The sequence below is a fragment of the Plectropomus leopardus genome, chromosome 13, assembly GCF_008729295.1.
Source record: "Plectropomus leopardus isolate mb chromosome 13, YSFRI_Pleo_2.0, whole genome shotgun sequence".
Classification (NCBI taxonomy): domain Eukaryota; kingdom Metazoa; phylum Chordata; class Actinopteri; order Perciformes; family Serranidae; genus Plectropomus; species Plectropomus leopardus.
Genome location: NC_056475.1, coordinates 26,083,968 through 26,106,171, shown reverse-complemented (window position 1 = coordinate 26,106,171; position 22,204 = coordinate 26,083,968). Strand labels below are relative to the sequence as shown.

Sequence of the window (22,204 nt, the reverse complement as noted above, 5' to 3'; positions counted from 1 at the left end):
GTGTGTTTATCCTGCCCCGGCCATTTGTTTTGGTTTGATTCTGGGAGATCAGAGCCGTGACTTTTCTCTGCTGCCTTTTCTGCTTCTCTTTTCTTTGTTCACCAGTGAGATTATAGAGCAGTGCATCAAAAATCATTGTATGCCATCTTATATTAGTAATTCTAAATCTGTAGCATAGATTTGGTACTAAGAGGAAGGTGAGGATTATTCATAAGTCACAATAACCTACTGTGATCTTTCTTCTAAGTTCAGGGGTCAGCAGCTTTTACTATTGAAGGACACACTTTTGGCCAGAAAATTAAATAAATAGAATAAGATAAAAACCTAAAAATCTGTCTGGAGCCCCAAATCATATGTGACCCTACAATGAAGGTCTAATCACTATTCATCACTATTACTAATAGGTCTAAATAGGTCGTCATTAATATGTTTTACTAAAAAATGGCCACTCTTCAGTACTTTTTTATGATTATTTGGTACTTTAACTTTTAAGCATTGCAGTAAAGGAAAATTGCACTATTAACCACTTGAAACCATTCGAAAACTTGGGAAGAAGGCAATGAACAAGGAAATAAGAAATGACAAAAACAAAATAGCAAGAAATTAGCAAAAAGTACAAGAAAATTACCTGAAAATTAGTAAAAACAAACTAACAAAAAAAAAAAAAAGATTAAGAAAGTTAAATACAATTTAAAAAAATAAATAAAGATCATTTTCTAAATCTGCTTATTTCTTTTCTATTTGTGGAACATTTTTTGCCAGGTTGCTCATTGCCTCTTTACTCCTTTTTTTTTAAAAGAAATCACTGGACTCAGGGCTCAAAGGTTTAAAAATCTGTGAAAGGGGTCTGAAAGCAGCACAAGAGAAGTGATGTTGCTCCAGGTTTCAAAGGGATATATTCCTTCAAAGACCTTTTCTGGACTTGTGGATTTGGAATCCACAACAAGCTTATCAAGGGAAACTCAAGACTAGCCACTCCTATTGAGGTTGGCTGAATTTAGAGAAAAAGGAGCCAGGCTGTAGATGCATGATGCACATTTAAATGACAAAATAGTAAAGCGTTTTATACCTGGTGTCTACAACAATGATAAATGAAAACAAAAACGGTAAAAACGTATTCCTATTCATTTTTATTTCGTTTTTTTGTCAAAGCCAAGGTAAGCAACTTGAGTCACATGCAGTGCTGAAATTGCAGGTTGCCTGCCCCTGTCATAGGCCAAATCAGACCTATATACAGTGTTCCCACGGTCATGGAAAACCTGAAAAAGTCCTGGAATTTCACAGTCACACTGTTCAGGCCTGGAAAAGTCATGGAATTTTGTTGTGTGTAATGAAATTGTCACAGTAGTCTTTCATGGATTACCTTCCATGTAATGTAACATAGCAGCAAAATTATTTTCTGTAGCTGACTATGTAACTCTAATAAGTGCTGATTTGTAACATTTTGCTTGCACGTATGCATCACATATGTTTCTTTATTTTTGTCTCTTCCTTCATGTATGCCAGCGTAGGTAAAGTTTGCTTGAATGGAGTTTGATTCTGATATGTTGGAAAAATTTCAGGCAAGAAAATAGATGTTTTATTATCGATTCTTGAAAAGTCATGGAAAACTTTTGAATTCTGTCCATGAGTATGTGTGGGAACCCCGTATATAGACTACTACTGCACTAATTGAGATCTTCAGCCATTTGGTCCCCCACATTGTTGTAAGTGGTAGTGGATCAGACACGAGCGATATTGCCTCAAGCTAAGAAACATTATGTCCACATCAAACGTGCTAAATCATTTGCCATCACCTTTGTATATCTATTACCAGAGGTCGGCTGAAAGAGGCTGAGGGGAAAGTCCTCCTCCCCACAGTGTCCTCTTACTGCAGTGTCAGATCAGGCCAAAGCTATAACCATAATAATAACAACATGGGTACCATGGAGACGCAAAGTGCTTGAGCCTCAGTGTTACAGTCATTTACATTTGTTTCTGTCACCTTAGAAAAAAGAATACAGTACCTGTAAATGGCACAGATATTAGAATTGTTTGATTTGTCTCAGATCAGATTTCATGGGGGCATATTTAGGGCCAGGGTGTTAGGGTCAGGTTAGGGGAATGAAAAGGTTTTCCAGTGCTGCTCTCAAAATACAAATCCTGGTCTATTTTCAAGACGGGGCCGACAAAGTGCAAAGACACAAAAAAAGAATATAAATAAAGAAAATAATACAAAAAATAAGTCCATGCAACAAAAGGAAACTTATTTACACACAAATTATATGCTATAAACAATTTAAAAAAGCAACAACTTGGTGTGCACTCCGGACTATACTTTAAAGCATGAGAGTCCAAACAAGACTATGCATTTACCAAAATGGACAATAACATTTCTAGGGTTCAGGTTAGCAGGCAGTAAGCCCTCTAGTTTATTAATTAAATATAAAGTGGCCGGGTAAACAGGAAGAAAATCCAGGCACTCCAAAAATGTGAAAAATGTGAAAAAGGCGACGTGTTTCAACCACTACCGGTCTTCATCAGTGCTTTAAAAACATTTGTAATACAGGTATGGCCACACCAATATAGCGGGGGAACCAATAGGCGGCCATAACGTGACCCAGATGATGAAATGACTGTTAAAACAGAAATATATCATAACAACAAACCATAATGACAAAACAAAGAGAGCACGAAATCAGAAAACATATAAATTTATATATATATATCCATAAAATACATTGAATGTAAAGAAAAAAATAGACAAATCACAGAAACCATGTTAAGTCAGTGTCCTCACTGAGACCAGGATAAAGTGTCCATGCAGATGTTTCTGAGGTCAGATTTTAGGATAAGATTGTTTTTCCATATTCTGAAGTTCTCTGGTTAATTTTTAATTGTGCGAAAAAAGAAATAGTCCCTGGCAGATTTTACTCTGGCTTTGACGTGCTACTGTATTTCCCTGAGAAATGGTCCTCCTAAATTTAGCATGTGCTCTCTGCAGCAGATGTTCGTGCCCTTTTTTGATGCCGTGGGTAATAATCCTTAATATTCTTGCTGTTTGAAACTAAATGAGGCTTTAATGCACTCTGATTCCATCTTCCAGCACTCATTAATTGTTTTTTTTTTTTTTTTTTTGAAAGTCCATAAATTATTTCTGTTGTTGTTGTTGTTTTATTTTAAGTTTCGCAAAGATAAACAGAAACTTTTAGGGATGAAATCTTTAATTCCGTGACAGTCTGTTTTGATTAGCGCTTCCATTTGAGATGTCATTGTGAGGGAAATCACAGAACTGCTTCCCTTAGCCAAGAGTGTTTTTTTTCTTTCTTGCCAATACCTTCGGCATTCATGACCTTGTTATAATACTAAAGTGTTTTTTGAAGCTCAACTGTGTGAATCCGTTTTATTCCTGTTTAGCAACAATGTGTCCTCACTGGTTTTTATCCTCCCCAGCACAGGTGATGCTCACTCAGTGTGTCTGAAGCCTCATTAAAGGTGTTGTGCAACACATTTGAAGCCTCATCACTAATCCTCTCCTCTCACCCTTTCCTTTCCAGATGGTCACAAGAACAAAGAAAATATTTGTGGGTGGCTTGTCAGCTAATACAGTAGTGGAAGACGTGAAGCAGTATTTTGAACAGTTTGGGAAGGTAAGGACATTTTTATTTTATTATTACCCTGCACAGTGTTGTCACAAGAGTCAAAATTTTAGCACTATTTGATTCCTTTGCATGCTGTGTTGTTGGAAGCTAGATATTAGTTATTTCAAGAAATATTATTAATATCATTATTAAGAGCAAAAAATGTTAATTTGATAATTTCTTAATCAGTGTATGGTGCCCCCTATCACTGCAACAGTGGGTGTGTTCACATGGACATGAATCACCTGTTTATGATTGGATTTTTGGAGTGTTTTGCTAGGAATGGAAAAACATGAAAAAATGATGAGGAATTATATTAAAAAGCCTTTGTTGTAGTGGCCTAATCATTAAAAAAGCCAACATGTACATTTAAAAAAAATGTAAAAAACATGTTTGCTTATATGTTTGAGAAACCCAAATAAGCCCTTATACCAATAATGCCAAATTAAATATGCAAGCGGAATGCTAAAAAACAAAAAACGGAAAAAAAAACCTGTATTATTGTACGTATACACTTTAAACCGGCTATATATACTGGCTTCAGCTAACTGATGTAACAGAAACACAAACAATGGCAGCAGCAACAGTGTTGCAATGCAATGCAGAAATAGAGTTTTGTCTTTGGTTAATGAAAAATGTGCCTATCCCTGCTCCCCTGTCCTACCATAGACTTTAAATGTAGATGGACGGCATGATAGCTAGCTAAAAGTGAAGCTAAAACATCTTGATCGCCCCCTGGTGGCTGGCTACAGTATAGATCATTTGACCCTGCCCCCCTCCATGTAAGTAAATGGGGCAAACTAAAAAATCAGCAGCAGGGAGGCAAATTTTAGGAGCTGGAACCTGCAAATATTTGAGTTTTTGCTTGAAAAATCAATGAATCAATCAGCTTTCAAAAGAGTTAGCTATTAATTTTTCTTCAGTTGACTACTGAATTAAACGACCAATCATTGCAGCTCAAGTATGTAGCGTGTGTGTGGTTAAGAGAGATGTTGGTCTGCATTTGGAGCAGACAGCTGCTGGCGATCGGAGTAGAGAAGAAACAGTTAAGTTGTCAAGTGGTAGCAAATGTAACGATAAGTGTAATATTATCTGTCGCTCTCATCTCCTGTTGCCAGTTTGTTTTTGTAAACATCACAGGCCCAAGCATGTATAGACCACATTAATCAGAAACTGGGTTACTATTACATTTCGTGTATATGGGAAAAATGAATAACCCAAATTCTCATCTAAACAATACATTGTGATAATGATCGTAACCCGGGATAAGCCTAATAAAGTGTTATTCATGCCCATGTTAACTAACACACTCACAGTCACCACATGGCCAGCACTTCACGCTTTACAGCAATCAGGAGCCTTAAAAGAAGCCAGCGGCACCAGTTTGGCTCCATTCCTGACAGATAAATCTCTGTTGTGACAAGCAAACAACTGAAGATATGGCAATAGCTTCACACAGCCCACCATGCCTGGTCAACAACATGCATTTTGCTCACAGAGCAAACAAGCAATGACAACCAGCTGCCATGACCAAACCCCCCCAAAAAGAGAGCAAAATCCGAGTGTGTAGTATAACACTGTAAAACAAATATCACTGTGAATATAAAGGAATCAAAGCTAAGGTTTTGATATTGTGGTGACATTATTGCAGTATGTTATGAAAGAAAAAAAAACAAAACACACACACCCATTTCAGTCAGCAGAGGCTCATATTCAGCTGTTTGTTCCTGTCTGCTGCAGCAGTTTCTGCATGCTGTTCTCATGACCAATACCCCCAGCAGAGTGAGGCATACATGCACACGCTGTCATACTCACACAAGCTCACTCTCGGGTGTGTGCACATGTGCGCACACAAACACGGTTTGATACAGTGGTAGCATTTCACAGATAATGTCCCCACACTGAGCGCAGATCCATTTCCCTCATGTCATATTCCACATCAGTCAAGGTCACCTTCAGCTCATACAGTCCCTGTAACATCAGCACTTGACCTTGAGTTTAAACAATTTCACCGAGGATGGATTTTTCATGGGCACATAATGTACCACGTCCTGAAGGAGACAAAAGAGCTGTTGTAAATTAATAGAAACTGTTATTTTTTTGTGCGGAGACAGTGTGCAACCAGCTCCCGCCCCTGTGAAGCCCCATGTTATTTTCGTGACTGAAAGCGAGCAAGGTGAAGGACTTTGTTTTGCTCTTTTATCTGTGCAAGTGGCATTAAAGACCTCACCATGGCCCGGTCTCGCCGTTCCAAATAAAGATGGCTTATTTGCACAATAGAACGCAGCGAGCAAATATTCAGCACGACTTCGCAATCAATGGATCTGAGAAAGGGCTCGAAATGATTTTCGACTTGATTGAATGACATAATTGACTTGATTATACAAAGTTTTTTTCCTCCTTGAGGAATCGTCAAATGCTTAGGAGGAAACAAACAAATCAGACTGATTGAGCAAGATCTTGTGCATGTTTCTGTGTGTGCTTTTATAGCCTACTTGTGCATGCTTGGATGTGTCTGCAGTGGCTGAGTGTGTCAGCGATTAAGTGTATTTATGTGGGTGCATGCTTAGGGGCGTGCGTGCGTGTGTGTGCGAGCAGGTTTGAGTGTCTTCAGCGGGAAAAAAAGGGGAAAATCAGAGTAGATATTGTGCGCTATGGCAGACAAGATACAGAGCAAAAAAAAAGAAGTATCTTTCTGGCTCTGTTTTGTGTGTGTCCTTCCTTTCTGCCTTACACATCCCGGGATTTATTAAATAACCTGCCTGTCACTGCAACCTACCATTATCGCCACATACACACCACTCTGAGGACTTATCCACAGAAGGGAAAACCAATTAATTCAGTTTCCCCTCCATAGAATCTTGGTGGCAGTCTGTCAGTCAGTCATCACTTTCTGTCCGTCTGTCTGCCTTATGCGCATGTCAAGGGGGGCATTAGCCGTCGTGGTTGCGGGGCAGCCAGTCATTTATATTTCCCGGAAAGTATGTTGTGACTTATCAATCATCACGCAACTACAGCTTAAGGCAGCGGCAAAATGTTCTTCCTCACTGGGAACAAGCCATTTCAGTGATTTTTTTTTTTTTTTTGCAAGCGATGTGTTTGTATGTGTGTGCGAGGCAGTATAGGCCAATTAGCAGGATGTGGTCCACAGAGATGGCGGCGGTTGGGAGGCAGTGGAGGGGAAACAGCTGGTGTGGCCACAATTGGGTCACAGGTTCTGTCTGTAACCTCCACACCTCCCCTCTCCTCCCCGCCTCGGTCCCTCCCTCTTCTGTCTCCATTCTGTCAGGAGGAGAGGTGGCATTTGTTATGGGGAGAGGCTGACAGCTCTCATGCACATCAGTCTCACTGCCACTCTCCCAGCCGTCACCATTAGGAAAGAGCACATGCCCGAGCTTGGCACGACTTCAGAAGAGCTCCTCCACAGCCACAGCCTCTCTTTTTTTTCTGGTCGCCTACAGTACAAGCTGAAGGTGTGCATTTGAAGTGATTGTGACAGTCATTTGAACGGAACTGAAGTGTGGTTCTGTTTGACTGATTCTAATGCATCTCAGATGGATCCCATTACCTGCCTAATAGTAGCCACATCCTGCCTTCCCTCTTTTTTTTTTTTTTTCACACGCAGCACACTGCACCTTAGCCCTGCAAGCCAAATGAGACAATCTTATCAGCACAGCCTGGCCTCCCTTTATATTCAAGGACTCTTAACTGGAGGCTGCTGCTATTTCTGTCGTGCAATAAAGTCAAATGAATCAGTGTGCTGTGTGTGCTATTATGTGCTATTGTGCAAACTTATAAATTGCAAGGAAAGACAATGTTAGCCCGCAGAGATTCCATTTTTGGGTTTCTCCTCGCATGTAGGCCTGTTTTGCCACCATTTTTATATGGTACTTTTATAACATTTCCTGGATCCTTTCTATCAAGGATCTATCAAGTTTTTTTTTTGGATACATTTACCTCCCTGTCTTCGCCTTTTTTTCTGTGGTTTGCATAACAGACAGAAACACCCCCAAAATATCTAATAACAGAGATGACAGCACAGAATTTTTTATTATGTCATTTTGCATGATATATTTTTTTTTCTTCCTTTCGAGACTATGCATGCTGTAAGGTCAAAGGTCAGGAGCAACTAAAAAAAACAGCAGATGTGCTTGTAGAGATTCAGTTTCGTGCAAAGTATTACTTTAGTAGTAGTCTGAGGATGTACACACTTGCAAAACCTAGTTGAATGTACAGTATGTACATTTTCTGTTGCTAGGGGTCTATGAATAATAAACAAATAATGAATGAACAATGCTGTCATTTCAGTCAGTTTCTCTTGGTTAGTTTTCCTTCAGTGGTCATCCTTCAGGGTGTTTTCATTGGAAGCGGAATTTTCAGCAGAGGTCTTGTTCTCTCCAAAGCAAACAAACCAGGTTATTTAAGCCAATAACAAGACCATTTAAAGCAGTTTCACATTAAAAAACTGTGTTTCTCCAATGCTGTTTGGCCCGTCACAGAGGGTTTGCTAGCCTGGCTTCTGCTAATGTTTGATCACTTTTTTTTCCTCTAGTAACTTAAAATCCAGACGTTGGGGAGGTTTTTACCAGGAGCCAAGTTATCCGCAGATTGATTTAAATCAGTATCAACACTCAATAAAGCAGTTTCACTGAAAAATCAGTGTTTTTCCAATGCTGTTTAACACGGCAGCGGCTGGAGCCAAGCTGCCGCAGGTTGTTTCTTTGATGAATTTATGAATTTATGATTTAAGATCTAGATGTCTGATGACTAAAAAACTTGACCGGTTAAAACATATCACATTATAAGTGATCAAGTAAAATGGACCGTTTCCTTAATTAAAAAATTACAGATTTTTCTGTGTTTGAATATTGTTTAAAACATTTGGGATGATGTCAGTTCACAACCTGGAAAAAAAAGATTAATATTATATGAGAAAAGTTACATATTCTTTAGGTTTTTAGACTCTTTTAATACATTTTTTATTATAAGCTAAAATGACTTATTTTATTTATTTCCAGAAGGCCTGGTATTTTGTGGAAATATTAATTGCGTTGCATATTATGTTGATCTCTTAAGGATTCTTTTTTTTCATATGCTGCCCTCTAATTTTCCAGTAACTCAAACACCTGTTACCAAAACACCTACCACTCCAGAATATTCCGCTGAGGCAAGCACTTGATTAAAGATGGGAGTTGGTGTGTTGACACCTTATAAATTTGGACGTGACGTACCAGCAGAGCCCTGCCCAAGCATGAACAGACAGTTAAAGGCATAATTAGCCGGGGTGGCTAATGCTTCCTCATTGGTTTATTGTAATCAGCTTTTGGGTGCACCTCATAGTGCACTCAATGGGCTAAGCTGGAACAAGCCCTGCTCACTGACTCCGCTCCTCGTCCACTGGCTGGGCTTTGCTGTGCGAGCCTGAAGCTGACTTTTCGTTGAATCAGAGCTACTTGCTTCCATGTCACTGCGCCGCCACAATCGTCTCTTTATGTCCAGGCTGTCCTGGTTCTCATGCTCCACTGGTCTAGAGCCAGTTTCTGGAGGAGGAGCTGAATGGAAGGAGGAGCTTAACCAGTTCACTGCCACCGGGCTCAGGAGGGATAAAGGTAGACACTGAAAGGTCACCACTTAGACGAGACAAAACTGAGCCTGGAGTCCCGAGATGAGACAATGGCCTTAAATAGAAAAAATAAATAAATAAAGAGATGACACATGTTGGAGGACACTGGAAAGATATCGACATCAGTGAGCTGACAGACAGAGATCACAGTCAGGATACAGTCATGTTTCACCCCTGGCTGAGCCAGCGTCTGCATACCTCTCCCATACTGTCACTGAGATGAAGCAGATGAGAGGAAATTATAAAAGCATCAGAAAAAAGATCCCTTGGTTAGTGCATGAAATACGTTCTGGGGCTGTGGTAATCGAATACCACGGCTGACATTTTGCGTGCCCTTAGATTTTGAAAATGGCAGAAAAATAACTGTGTGACCGTCTGTAAAGACTGCATGAATTCATTTTGCATACCTGCACAAGTGCTCACGCCCCGTAACAACACTGGCTTTACAAGTATTCCCTGTTGAAAAAAAAAATAAATAAAAAGGAAATCCTTTTATCAATACAATTTTAAATGAATGACTTTATTTCGAACCAAAAATTAAAACATATTTTAAACAAACAAGCAAAACAAAAGCACAGTGTCTGAAAAGGAGTAGGTAGAAGTAAAGCTTTCATATCCCCACCCCTTTCTCACTTTTTTTCTTTTATCTCATACTTTCAACAAATTCCAAAATTTATTTGCAACTAGTGTACAAACAACCATCCCCAGTTTACTTACCACCCGATTAAATACATAAATATCATCCCAGGTTTATTTACGATCCAAATATCCTCCAGTGTTACAAAATAAATGAAAACACCCCTAACACACATTGACTCACCAGACACTTGGGCTGCTTTTAATATCAGCTGTTACAGAATGCATCTGAATCACTGTGCAGACATTACAAATCACCAGTAATCATTGCTGCGACATTGATAACGAGGATCTTGCGCTGTCTGTTTGATTGCAGATTATATTTTACCTCGGATGACAATGCTATTTAGCTCTCACAGTGATGGCTCATACACAGGGCTTAAACTGGAAACTATAAAGGTGCACGTCACATGTACTGAAGTGAGGAAGGCGAACCTCAGATACAACTGCGTCATGCGCGTCGGCTAAAATAGCAAACAAGGATGATTAATGCAGAGAAAATACACTCTATAAGAGCGAAAAGAACCTAATCAAAAGGCCACAGTCCCTCATTCCACTCCCTCGGCTCGTGCAGGTGCACATTTGCATGCCATTTACATGGCGGCTCGCAGTGACCACTACCACTCCACCGTTTGGGTGTCCATCATCCGCTGACATTCTGTGATTGTTTCCTCTCTACTGCGACTCAGCCAATCAGTTGAGGATATAGTCTGGTTCCAGTGATTATAAGGAGTGATCAGAGCAGCAATGATGGAGCATGTGCCTTGCAGTGGAGATTTAGCCAGAGGCTTCAATCTCATTGCAGTCACTTGTAGTTAGTGACTGAGACTAGCAGTGAGAAGGGCAGAGCAATATAAATGAATTGGCTATGAATGTGGATATGGCTGCGGCGCTGCAGGGGCACGCGGGGGGTGGGAGGGGAGGGTTGCAGGGCCAGTTAGACAAACTATTTCATATCCCCCTTGACCTTTATTTGCCCAGTGGCCCAGCAACATTTCCAATAGAGTAGCTTTTAAATAGCCACTGAAGAATTGAGCTGTTATTCACATCATTTTTGTGTGTGCATGTCCGTCTTTATATAAGAAACGAGCGTGTGCGTGTTCATGCAAGTGTCTTTCCTGCAGAATTTTTACTCACAGGATCAGACCTTTAACAGAAGATTAGATAGATTTTTGACTATTGCTGATCCGTAGAAATACCCATCAGTCAGCCTCCTCCAACAACCAGACGCCGTGCGGTATGGGCGGCTCACAAAGAGAGCCGTGGATCAGGGGAGATTGACACCTTTCTGTAGGTCTGTAGTCTCATCTCCCAGCTGTCCCTCCTGAAATGGCTCCCTCGGGATAAGCCGGGATTGGCTTGATTGTGTTATCGGCGACTGATCGGGTCATTGAATGATGGAATTTTGAGCCCCTGTTCTGCTTAAAGAATGAAATGTTTAAAGAAGATTGACTGTGATTGGATCAGATCCAGCACCTGCTCAAAGGGTCAATCAGGTGAAGGCAGGAGGCGGCAATCTCTGCTGCGCTATTGTGACATGAATAGAGGGGGGAATTAATGTGTGTGTTGTGGAAGGGCCATGGTGGCGGATGGATGGTTGTAGTGGGAGGGATGCCAGAGATGCCATTCAACAGGGAAGAGGTTGAAAAATGTCATCAGAGGAAGTGTCATGAGTAATTTGCAGCAGTCTCACCATCAAACCGGCGTGGAGGTGGACGCCTCCACCTTCACGCCTCCACCTCAGCCTCGCAAACTGCAATCTAGTCCATAGGGGATCCCATGTGGGAGAACACTTCAGTAGGAATTGAGATTTAAAAGAAGGTTTCCTGGATGGATGGGTAGTGTATATTGATATATGCAGTTGTATGTTCTAAAGATTGGCATGGAATAAAGGGTTTGAAGGGTGGGAGCCTGGCCAAGCATTATTGCAAGTCCAGAGCTTTGAAAAAAACTGCTTTTTTAAGCATCTTCAGTTGGCTCGGCATTGGCTCAAATATATTTGTAAACTTACGTGAGAGCTTGAAATTTAACAGACTCTGTTGATTATCATGATCACGTTTACCTAAAGTATTTTTTACCTAAATGCTTAAAGTGCATTCGTGAGGTCTATAAAACATGCCAAGAGTGTTTCCCCCCCTCATAAAATATTTGCAGAGCCAATTTTAAAAACATTTGAAAACCAATAAAACTAGGGATGCAGATAATGGCTTTAAAATGAAATATCAGAATCGGCCAACATGCTGATTTCTGCCGATATTACAAATCAGTATGTATATATATTTTTTAATGACAGAGTGAACATGTACAAAACATCAGCTCTAATTTTTTTTTTTTAATATTTATTAATTTATTTATTTAGTAGTAGTTCACAATTTGAACTTTGAACTAAGGTTGCAGCCCCAAATATGAAATAGTTTAAAATCATGTCTTTCTGCCAGTGATCATCATTCACTGGCAGATATTTCCCAAGAATGGCTGCATCATTCTTCAACTTGATATGTTGTTTGAAATTCTTTGCTGATGTGGCCGACTTTCTGACTCGTTTTTTTCATACCTCGAAGGCACAATTAGCATATAAATGCAAGGTTTTGTTTCCATTTGAATATGGAACTTACTGATTTGGTCTTAAAATTCCTTCAAATATCACTTTGAAGAGGCTGCAGCAGGAATGGGAAGCTGGGTTGTCTGCTGATGTTTTGCTGTTTGTTGTGTCGGCCTGGTGCTTTAAATCCTCAGGTACCATAAAACAAGCGTCATTGGTTGCCAGAGTTAATGGTGCTCATGTTCAAGTTCATAAGTTGCAAGTCGATGCGTTCACTTCACCAAATATATGTGCATGTTCAATACACACGCTCTTCTCGCACATTCATGCACAAAACTGCTGCCAGAGGCCTCAAACTCCAGAGGGAAACTTTAAAGAGCCTTAATTAAACAGTGCACTGGAAATTATAGGGTTAAATAGCTTCTTAATCATTTGAAAACATTACCATGCTATGTATAGTCCACTTAATTTATTTTTCTCACAAGACGGATGGAAAGATAGAAAATATTTCCTTGCTGTGGCTCAAGTGTGTGTTTTAAGTGTAGCAGAAACGAGGCATATTCGATTCGAGGTCCACAGACGCCGACGCCGGCCTCTGAGTGACAGACCTCGTGTCTCTGCATGTCACAGCCAAATGAGAAACAAAATGATGGTGTCAAATTTCAGCTCTCATCAGATGGGCTTTTAAAGAGGATGCAAAACTGCTTTTCAACCCAAATAACCCTTTTCATCCTCATCAGACATTTTTCTTAACAGAGGGCTTGTCAGTGCTCCACCACCCACCCACTCCCCCCTCCTCTACCTCCCCCCCCTGTAGAGCTCCAGGAAACCAGTGAGCATGAACCATGACTCAGCACCACCTGGAGAACAGGCAGTTGACACAGTACAGCTCAAATGATGACGATGTGGAATGCTCACCGTACATCTGAGCTGATACACGCAGCTTTACAGGAGCCTGAGACGTTTGTCAGGGGTGTTTGTGTGGTCCTCTGGATGGATTTATCCCCAGTGCCTGAAAAGCAAGGTGATGGTAGTGATGAGTTTAGACTGCTGCTGTTATTCTTTATTCACATTTTAGGGGTATAGTAAAAAGAGCATTCATTTTCATTAGAAAAAAAAATGTTGACAGCCTTTGCCATCTCAAGAAGTGGATCTTGCAAAATGAAACCATACACTAAACAATATATATATATATATATATATATATATATATATATATATATATATATATATATATATATATAGTCTAGATAAACACATATAAAGAGAAAGATATACAACCAAATGTTATTCTCAGAGTAAGTTTTCCTTTTATGGCAGCAATCAGACTTAAAGGTCCCTTATTGTAAAAAGTCAGTTTCTCATGTCTTACTTGAATATAAAGCAGAAGTAGGTGCTCTCTCTCTCTCTCTCTCTCTCTCTCTCTCTCTCTATATATATATATATATATATATATATATATATATATATATATATATATATATATATATATATACACATCAAAATCCTCAACCCAGTCCGTATAGAGAAACCTTTGTTTTTAATCATGTAAAAACATACCTCAAGCTGCCATTGTCTGCTTAGTTCTGATTGAACAGATCTAAAATAAGAACCTCAATAACTAGAATATTCATTCTTTTTTGCTGCAAAAAATATAAGAGTGCTTTTTTTTTTAGGGAAGGGGACTTTAAAAAAACAGGTGCTATAAGTTAATGTTTTAGACAGACGGTGAATGCAGATGTATTCAGGCAGAATGTCTGGGAAAACTGTGTTTTTTGAGCATTAAGGAATGTAGACATGTTCTACTAGAGACTTAAAATGCAGGTATGAACCTGAAAATGAGCATTTGTATGGGACCTTTAATGACATCCTCTTCATACACGCCTTTTCTGAAATGGAGCTTTGAGAATTAACTTGACATTAAAATAAAGCGAAGAAAACAAACTTTGCTGTAGTTGTTTGTGATGGTTTTGCATCCTCCGACACTGACAGCTTGTCTTTTTTTATATAGCACAAAGGGAATTGAATTGAGTGTTGAAACATGACTTCAAGTAGCCTGTTGCCTGCGCTTCTTCAGCCACCTACAGCACTGCAGTGTGACCAGGTCCACAGGCAGCTCCAGCTCATGCTATGAGTGCCTCCCACGCATCGCACAGCCTTCTTTAAATCACCAGTTAAATGTTCGTACACAGAAATGTACACAGTGTGCTGGTGTTTGATGCGAGGAGGCTAATGAAGTCTCAAAGGTTTCACTTATGTGGAACACTTACTGCTCACTCCTGCGTGTCTGTGTGTGTGTGTCCTCAGGTCTGTTAGTGTTAGATTATCTCGATTTAAGGCCCAAAGTCATCCGCTATCTTAAATGATAGAGTTGTTAGAAATTGCTTGTTAGGTTTCATTTCGATACAACTGTAAAATCCAACATTGGTAGTGACAGTCTCATTACATCCTGTAATATTTAGCTGGGCCAGAGTAAGTAGGCCAAACAAAATGGGGTAATTGCAAAAAAAAAAAAATGTAGTTTCAGCAAAAGACGGGAATGCAGTGGTTCCAGTTTTGTTTCTCGTCTACAGCTCTTATTTAAGAAATGTTGTTAGCTCTTTTCCCCTATCCCCCCTCTTATTTTGGAACTGTTCTCATTTTGTCAGCTTTTAGTCTTGTGTTTTTAAAACCAGACAAAGAGTCGACAGTCACGCTGGCAGCTCTGTGAGTGCGCGCTGAGGTGCGTTGAGCTGAATGCTAGTGTCAGCATGCTAACATGTTTAAAGTCTTGACATGCTGTTGTGGACAAATTGAAATAGTGACCTTGTGGTTCTGGGGACAAAGTCAGGGGATCGCAAAAGTCAATAGGACTCATCATCTGGGAACTGTATGTGCCAACTTTTGGAGTAATCCATTTGTAGGTTGCCAAGATTCTTAACTTCAACCAAAAATGTCAATCTCATGATGGCATTAGAGAAAAAGTCCCGAAAAGTAGAGATAGATGCATTAATTGGCCAGTGACCAGGATCGGCCCATCAGCCAGGACTGTTGGCCGATCAGTTTGAACATCTATTTTCACTCAGATTTTTGTGGAGCTTAATCAGACATTCTCTTTTTAATATCATGTGTGCATTTATACTATTTCAAGGGAAGTTTCAAGTCAGTATCTTTAAAACAAAAAAAAAAGAAATTCTAAATACATTTGTGTATGCTGTCAATTCTACCTTTTGAAAATTTGCGTTGGCCAAGAGAATTGCAATCGGTGTATTTTTATTGTAAAAGGGAAGTTATCTCAATGTATGCGCAGTTGTGTACAATACGATAGTTATAGAAATATCAAAATGGTAGTGGCTAAAAATGATAAAATTGCTCATAAAATCTTATATATTGTTTTACGTGGGACAATTCATCCATGGCTTTATTGGGACAGATGTCAATACTTAAAAGTTTAAATACTTTGGTGCCAATAAATTTGTTAATTAATGATGGCAACACACATACTGTAAAATGACTGAGTCGTCATCCACCTCACAGAGAAGCAGAGGCCCAGAAAGTGCAGGCAAGCTGTTTGCATAGCACTGCAAAGAACATTTACTCAGATGTAAATTGACCACTGATTATGTGCCTGACATTATTTGTTAGAGTTTAAAATGAGTCCACTTATCCACCTATTTGCATGTGTGTTAACTTAATAGAGCTAATCAAAGTACTGAACTTCCTATTCAAAGAGTCAGAAGGTGGCTAAAAATTTTAACATTGACATCCAGTGCTGACATTATTTTAATTTGATGTATAGTGTTTTTTCAGAATATCAGAACCATTATAAAAACAATCTTTGCCTCCTTTATAGACAATATGTTGGGTTGAATACTGGCCTATTCTGATCATTTTGCTAACTGTTTAAACAATGGCCAGCGAGTTTTGAATAGTTAAGTAAAAGCTCCCTTGCTGTTTCTTTCTAAAGCCTTTTTGGGATGATTGAAGGGACATATTTGGCCCTCCTGATATTAACAAAAGCTCCTTTTACTTGAGGTAACTGTGTGGCAGTCAGCAACTTACAGGAGTGCTTTAACGGATCGACCCAGGACTGAAAAAATGAACAAACATTTTTGATGGTGTAATGCCAAGGTCTTTGTGACGAGTCGTCTACATTTGAGATGTAGTATGCTCCATGCTTGTCTCTGGACTCACTGCTGCCAGGCAGCCTCTTACATGTGGGGCAGTTTGTATTTTTCAAGGCCAGTTTGATACTATAATGGCACAATCACTGTCTCCTTCACGCATACTTTTTGCGACTGGATGAGGCTGCGACTTTGTCGGTCAAAGTTCACCAAAGTTGAACTCCACATGATGCAAAGATGCAAATTTGCTTAGCCACCAGAAGCAAATGTCTCATTCTCCTCTTTCCTTGCATGACAGTAAATGAAAGTAAATGGGAGGCCAGTACTCCCCAGTGTTAATTTTGCTCTTTTGTGACTATGTCCTTTCATGTTTTCAACATCTCCCAAGCATCTCAATTGCAGTAAAATAGATGAACTTCATAGGTGGAAACTATACACACAGTTTAAAACAAAACTATTAAATAAGGATAATCTTAATAATAGTAGGGAATATTCTTCCTATTACATAACTGTTTGTATGTCAGTTACTCACTGTGTTACCCTGAATAAGTGAAGAAAACGTTTTTCTCGCATGCCTCCACAGTAAAAGCAATAGGTGAACATTCTTCCTGAGCAAAAGTAATCAGGGTCCACGTTTAAAGACAGCAATATTACACCAAAATATCCATTTACAAACTCTTACACAACTTGTGCAGTATAGTTTAAGTCTCATTTATTCAGTCGTATGCTCAGCATGTCACAAACACATGCATTTTAGCTAAATGTTACCATGTAAAACACTTCCACTTATGGGTAGCACACCCTGAGAGGGCATGCTACTCATCCGTGCATGACACTACTAACACACACTTGACACTTTTTTTTCAAGGTACAAGGTAGATTTATTAGTCATTATTTAAACATCATTTAAAAAATAAAATCAAAATTTGTCATTGATCCAGCTACATCTTTGGAGTTGAAGGATGAGTTGATTAAAATCACCAGCTACTATTAAAATTCCATCTGGTTGTTCGGGCATGTTGCTGCTGATGGCATCATACAATTCTTGCAGTGCATTTTTTGAATTTGCAGCTGAGTCTTGTGTCCTTTCGGCTCCAAACAAGGTCCGTTCATCCAGTGCAACAGCTTGATCCGGGTGTTTGGGGTTAAAAATGCCTTTGTGGAGATATGTGCACAGTAGTCTCTAATTTTCTGTTTCTGAGTGAGCCTCAATCACATCTCATCCACTCTATTCGCCTGCGAGCAGACATTAGTCAGAAGAAGGCTTGGTAGAGGGACAGCTCTCAGTCCAAGCTGGGTCAGCCTCGTCTTGATGCTGGCTCTCCTCCCTCTCTTCGTCTAGCGCTTTCAACTTGGATTATATTATACGACTTGTGTTAGAGTTTGTTAACAGGTGTTTTGATATAGTTTTGCTTTTGTAAAGTGGCCCCAATTTTATTCAATTCATCAAGAATGTTCATGCTTTTTGGATTCTCTGCTCACTGTGGAGGCATGTGAGAAAAAAAAGATTTCTTCACGAATCAAGCACAGCACACAGTGACTAATTGATACACAAGTGGTCATTTTGCGGATGAAGTATTTTTTAAAACCTTAAATCCCTGACAAGTCACACACTGCAGACTCTATTATGTGCAATGATACTTATTTATACTTAAATCTTTAACTACTCATTTGCACTGTTGAGTTTGTATTGGTTTTAGGCTTGCCGAGTCACATATTCTCTAGTTTTATTTCATTACATTTAATTGTTGCTTTTACTTTTTTAAATTCTAGTGGGCTTTTTCATTCTCGCTCATATACGGCATGCTTTGGAATGATTATAAATCTTCTTGAATCTTAATGATGTATGCACAGTAGATGGAAATAAGAACTCTAGAGAGTGTTGGCTTTTTGTTGTTTCCGCAGATCAGTTTTAATCAATGATAGGTGGAGTTGTGAAGCCTTTTTTTGGGGGGTGTTTGTGTTTCGACGCGGTGGGGGGGGGGTGAAAGAGAAAGATACAGATGGAGATGAAGAGGTGAAGATAAGGTAGATCATTACATACATTTTAAATGTATCCTTACTTTGATTCTGTAAAAAAAAAAACTCTACACATAACATGTTTACAAAAGAAAACTGGTGGCATATAAAATCATGCAGATGCTTCAAAGGAAAGATAACTGTAATGTCATGTTGACAGCACTCATCAGTGATTCTCAGTAGTGTTAAGAGGTTAAAATTGGAGTGAGGCATCTTGTAATTGTGTTTTATGTGTAGGCTAATTTAAACATGTCTGTCTACATGGCAGTCATTATGTTTCCCTTTGTTCTGCTGACCTCTGTGTTTGATTTCATTGCATTATTGCAATTGCGTCCCCGCGCTTTCTAAACAGCGTGCCCACTCCTCTGAAAAGGAATAATGCAGTGGGCGAGCGGACATGCATACGATGCCGGGGAGTGACAACAGATCCCTATCTTAGCTGCCATGCCATGAATAATCTTTAGCTTATTTTCTGAAGTGGTATCTCAGGGTTCTGGTCGAATTGTCTAAAAGCTAAATAAATCTGCTTGATTGAACTAATGGCGCAGAGCCAAGATCTGGCACCAAGTCTCGTCTCTCAGCCTAATCTTTTTGTCACGGACACATTGACCACTCTCACACACACTCTTGTATGCACACACACATACACCCAAAGCTCCCTCCCAAGCCACTTCCTGATCAGGAAACTTTGAACCCAACATGTGGCCCATAAGTCCTATCCACAGGTAATTAGGTTTGATGGTTAGTTGAGCAGAAGCATGGATTTTATCCTTCTTTCCGTCTCGCCTCCTGGAGGGTTGCCTCAACTTGTTTTTGATAAGCCCACTGCCAGCCCAGCATCCGTCTCTTCCAGCTGAACACACATTGTAAAAGCCACCAAGGAGCACTCATGCCTTTTAAAGATGAATTACTCGCTAGAATAAAATTATGTAGACTGAAAAATGTATACATTTTAATTCTAATTGAAAAATTAACCTCTTCCATATATTTCACACCTGACTTTATTTTGAGGTAAATTACAGCGAATTTCTCCCTCTAGTGGTTTTGGTGAAGCCAACTGTATTGGATGGACAGGGATATGTTAATGCTCCCTCTCATTGACACTCAAACCAACTGGTGGGAGTATTGTCCAAGCAGAAACTGTATTTCATTAAATCCACTGAATTGGCTCGACCAAATTAGTGCCACTTAACATTTTGTCTTCCCTTTTGCATCCAGGAGGACAATCACATAACCTCAAAAAAGTTTGCAGACAATTTGTTGAACACATCTTTCAACCTTCAGCTGTGTCAGAGTGTAAGTGGTTTGTGTTGGGACCGTGCTGTGGGGGGGGGGGGCAGAATTACTTTTGAAACAGCTTTGAATTTCGTTCGAATGTGAGAAGAGGTGAACACGAAATGGACAGGCGGTATCAAGTGACGGCTTGATTGCATCGAAGCATCTGCCAGCGAGTCTTCCAGCTGCCAACTCGCTGTGTGAATGAGGGGATATGTTAAAAGGTTACTTTGAATGGGAAAAAAAAAAAAGTAAGGCTAACAGGAAATAGGAGCTGACATTACAGCTGTGCTCCTTACAGGCCTGCCCCCTGTATTGCTGCTTGGTGACCATATGTGAAAAATACGAATACGAAATAAATAACATATTTGCAATGCGGCCATTTGATTGATTTGTTTTTGACATGCTTGAAATTGGCACAGGTATTTAAACTGTGCTGTGTTTGCAGACAAAACGGACACCAACTAGGAATGCATGATAATATCGACAAATTATTGGTATAGGTAGATATTGCCTTTAAATTGAAATATCGGTATTGGCCAGCATGCTGTTTTTTGCCAACATCACAAACCCGTTTATTTATTTTTTTATTAACAAAGTGAACATGTACAAAACATAAACCCTTAGTTGAATTATTTTTGTCATTTTGCATATGACATACAATGAAAAGCATCATATTTAATGTCTCCATGCAGTGCCATCATGATCAGAGTACGCATAATATTTTGTTAATTCCACAACAGAAGACACTAAAATTAGGCGGGAAAAAGTGGATATATCTAGCAATATCAATATTGGTTATTGGCCAAACGATTCATCATATATATTGGCATATCGAATATTGGCAAAAAAACAATCCAGTATCTTGCATCCCTAGCTCAAACCTTCTTTTAGGAAAAGGACGCAATAACCTCACTACATCAGGAGATGCACCTTATTGTTTCTCTAAAGATACAAGGTGGTGAAAAACAAATCCGTGTTAAAATTGTCAGGAAGAGAGCGCGTTAATGTTAGCTTTTTTTGCAGCTTGTCGATAGAACTAACAGCTAACACAGGCTTGCATTATTTTACATTATAATGTGGTCAAGTTCTATTCAGTTAAAATGAGTATTGGGTGAAGGTTAAATATAATGTTAAAGATAAATTATGCATTCAACGTTATCCTGTAAAAAGTATTTTTTGGCAAGAAAGTTGAATATATACACTGAAGGGGCAATTTATTTCTTCACGGTAATATAAAATAGATATTAAAGACGAAATTGTCAGGTAATAAATGTAGTAAAAGGGCTTTTGAGACAGTTCTTTATTAAAAATGTTTTTCATGTGAAAAAATAATATTAAAAGTTGCTTTATAAATTTGTATGATGGAATTTAGCCAAATTCAAAGCTAGTGTGATGAAAGGCTGACTGACTTAAAAACAGTTCAGTCATTTTTTATACTGTAAAATGTCTTTCTTTTCCTGGCAAAAAGGGGGAATAAATAAAAAAACAACAACAATATAAAAACATCAGTATATCCAGATATCAGCTATCTGCCAAATTATTATTCTAAACATAGATATCTGTATCAGTACTGGCCCAGAGTTTCTAAATCAATGCATCCCTAAACTCAACTTTACTGAAAAATGAAAAATTCAAGAACACACACACACACACACACACACACACACACACACACACACACACTGTTTTCATTCACTTCTTCCAAAAATAAAAGTCAGCCACCTGCTGCAGCCATGATCACAAAGTGAATGCAGTGTTTCAGAATGGGAGTTATATGATGCCCATCATCAGATAAAAGAAGAAAATGAAGGAAGCAGGATTTTCATTTGTGCTGCCGAATTCATTCCCAAAACATATTGTTATCACATTTTTGCAGTCACTGTGTGTTAATATGCAGTGATTTTACCCATTTTCTTTACCGCCATAGTTTACCCGTTTAAAGCAAGTGTTATTTTTTTTGTCCAGTCTCAGGAGCACTGGTTACAGCACACCAGTTATTTAAGCTGGCTCCGATGCATAGTCCAGACATGGCAGTGTTCCCTGATTGTCTTTGTCCAGCCAACCAAGCTACAGCTGTGTGCCGCTGTAGGTGGCGGTGATGCCAGTGAGTGTTTGTACACACCTAAAAAGCCCATGTTTGAGCAGAAATGCCCAAACACACCGGAGAGATGGCCACATTGCCTGCACACAAACAGCATATTGTGTTATTTACCTGCTTTCACACTATAAGCCTTGTTATTCAGCCTTTAAACAATATCAGAATGTGCTTTAATATAATGTATCTGTGCAGGCATGAGCAGCACACTTAATAGTTGGGCCGAGGCAATACTGGATTTTGAGGTGCTAGAGGTTGGCCAATTTATTAGTTTGGTTGATTAATAGG

General features: G+C 39.2%; 1 protein-coding gene across 12 annotated transcripts in view; it reads left to right on the top strand.

The window, feature by feature from the left end:
* The window catches only part of LOC121952124 (RNA-binding protein Musashi homolog 2), a 332,436-nt gene that overhangs the window by 97,650 nt on the left and 212,582 nt on the right, over positions 1-22,204 (top strand). For all 12 annotated transcript variants that reach the window (XM_042498631.1, XM_042498626.1, XM_042498630.1 and 9 more), the window contains one exon: positions 3,537-3,629. In XM_042498631.1, coding sequence (XP_042354565.1) covers positions 3,537-3,629 — 93 coding nt within the window. The remainder of the gene's footprint in view (positions 1-3,536; positions 3,630-22,204) is intronic.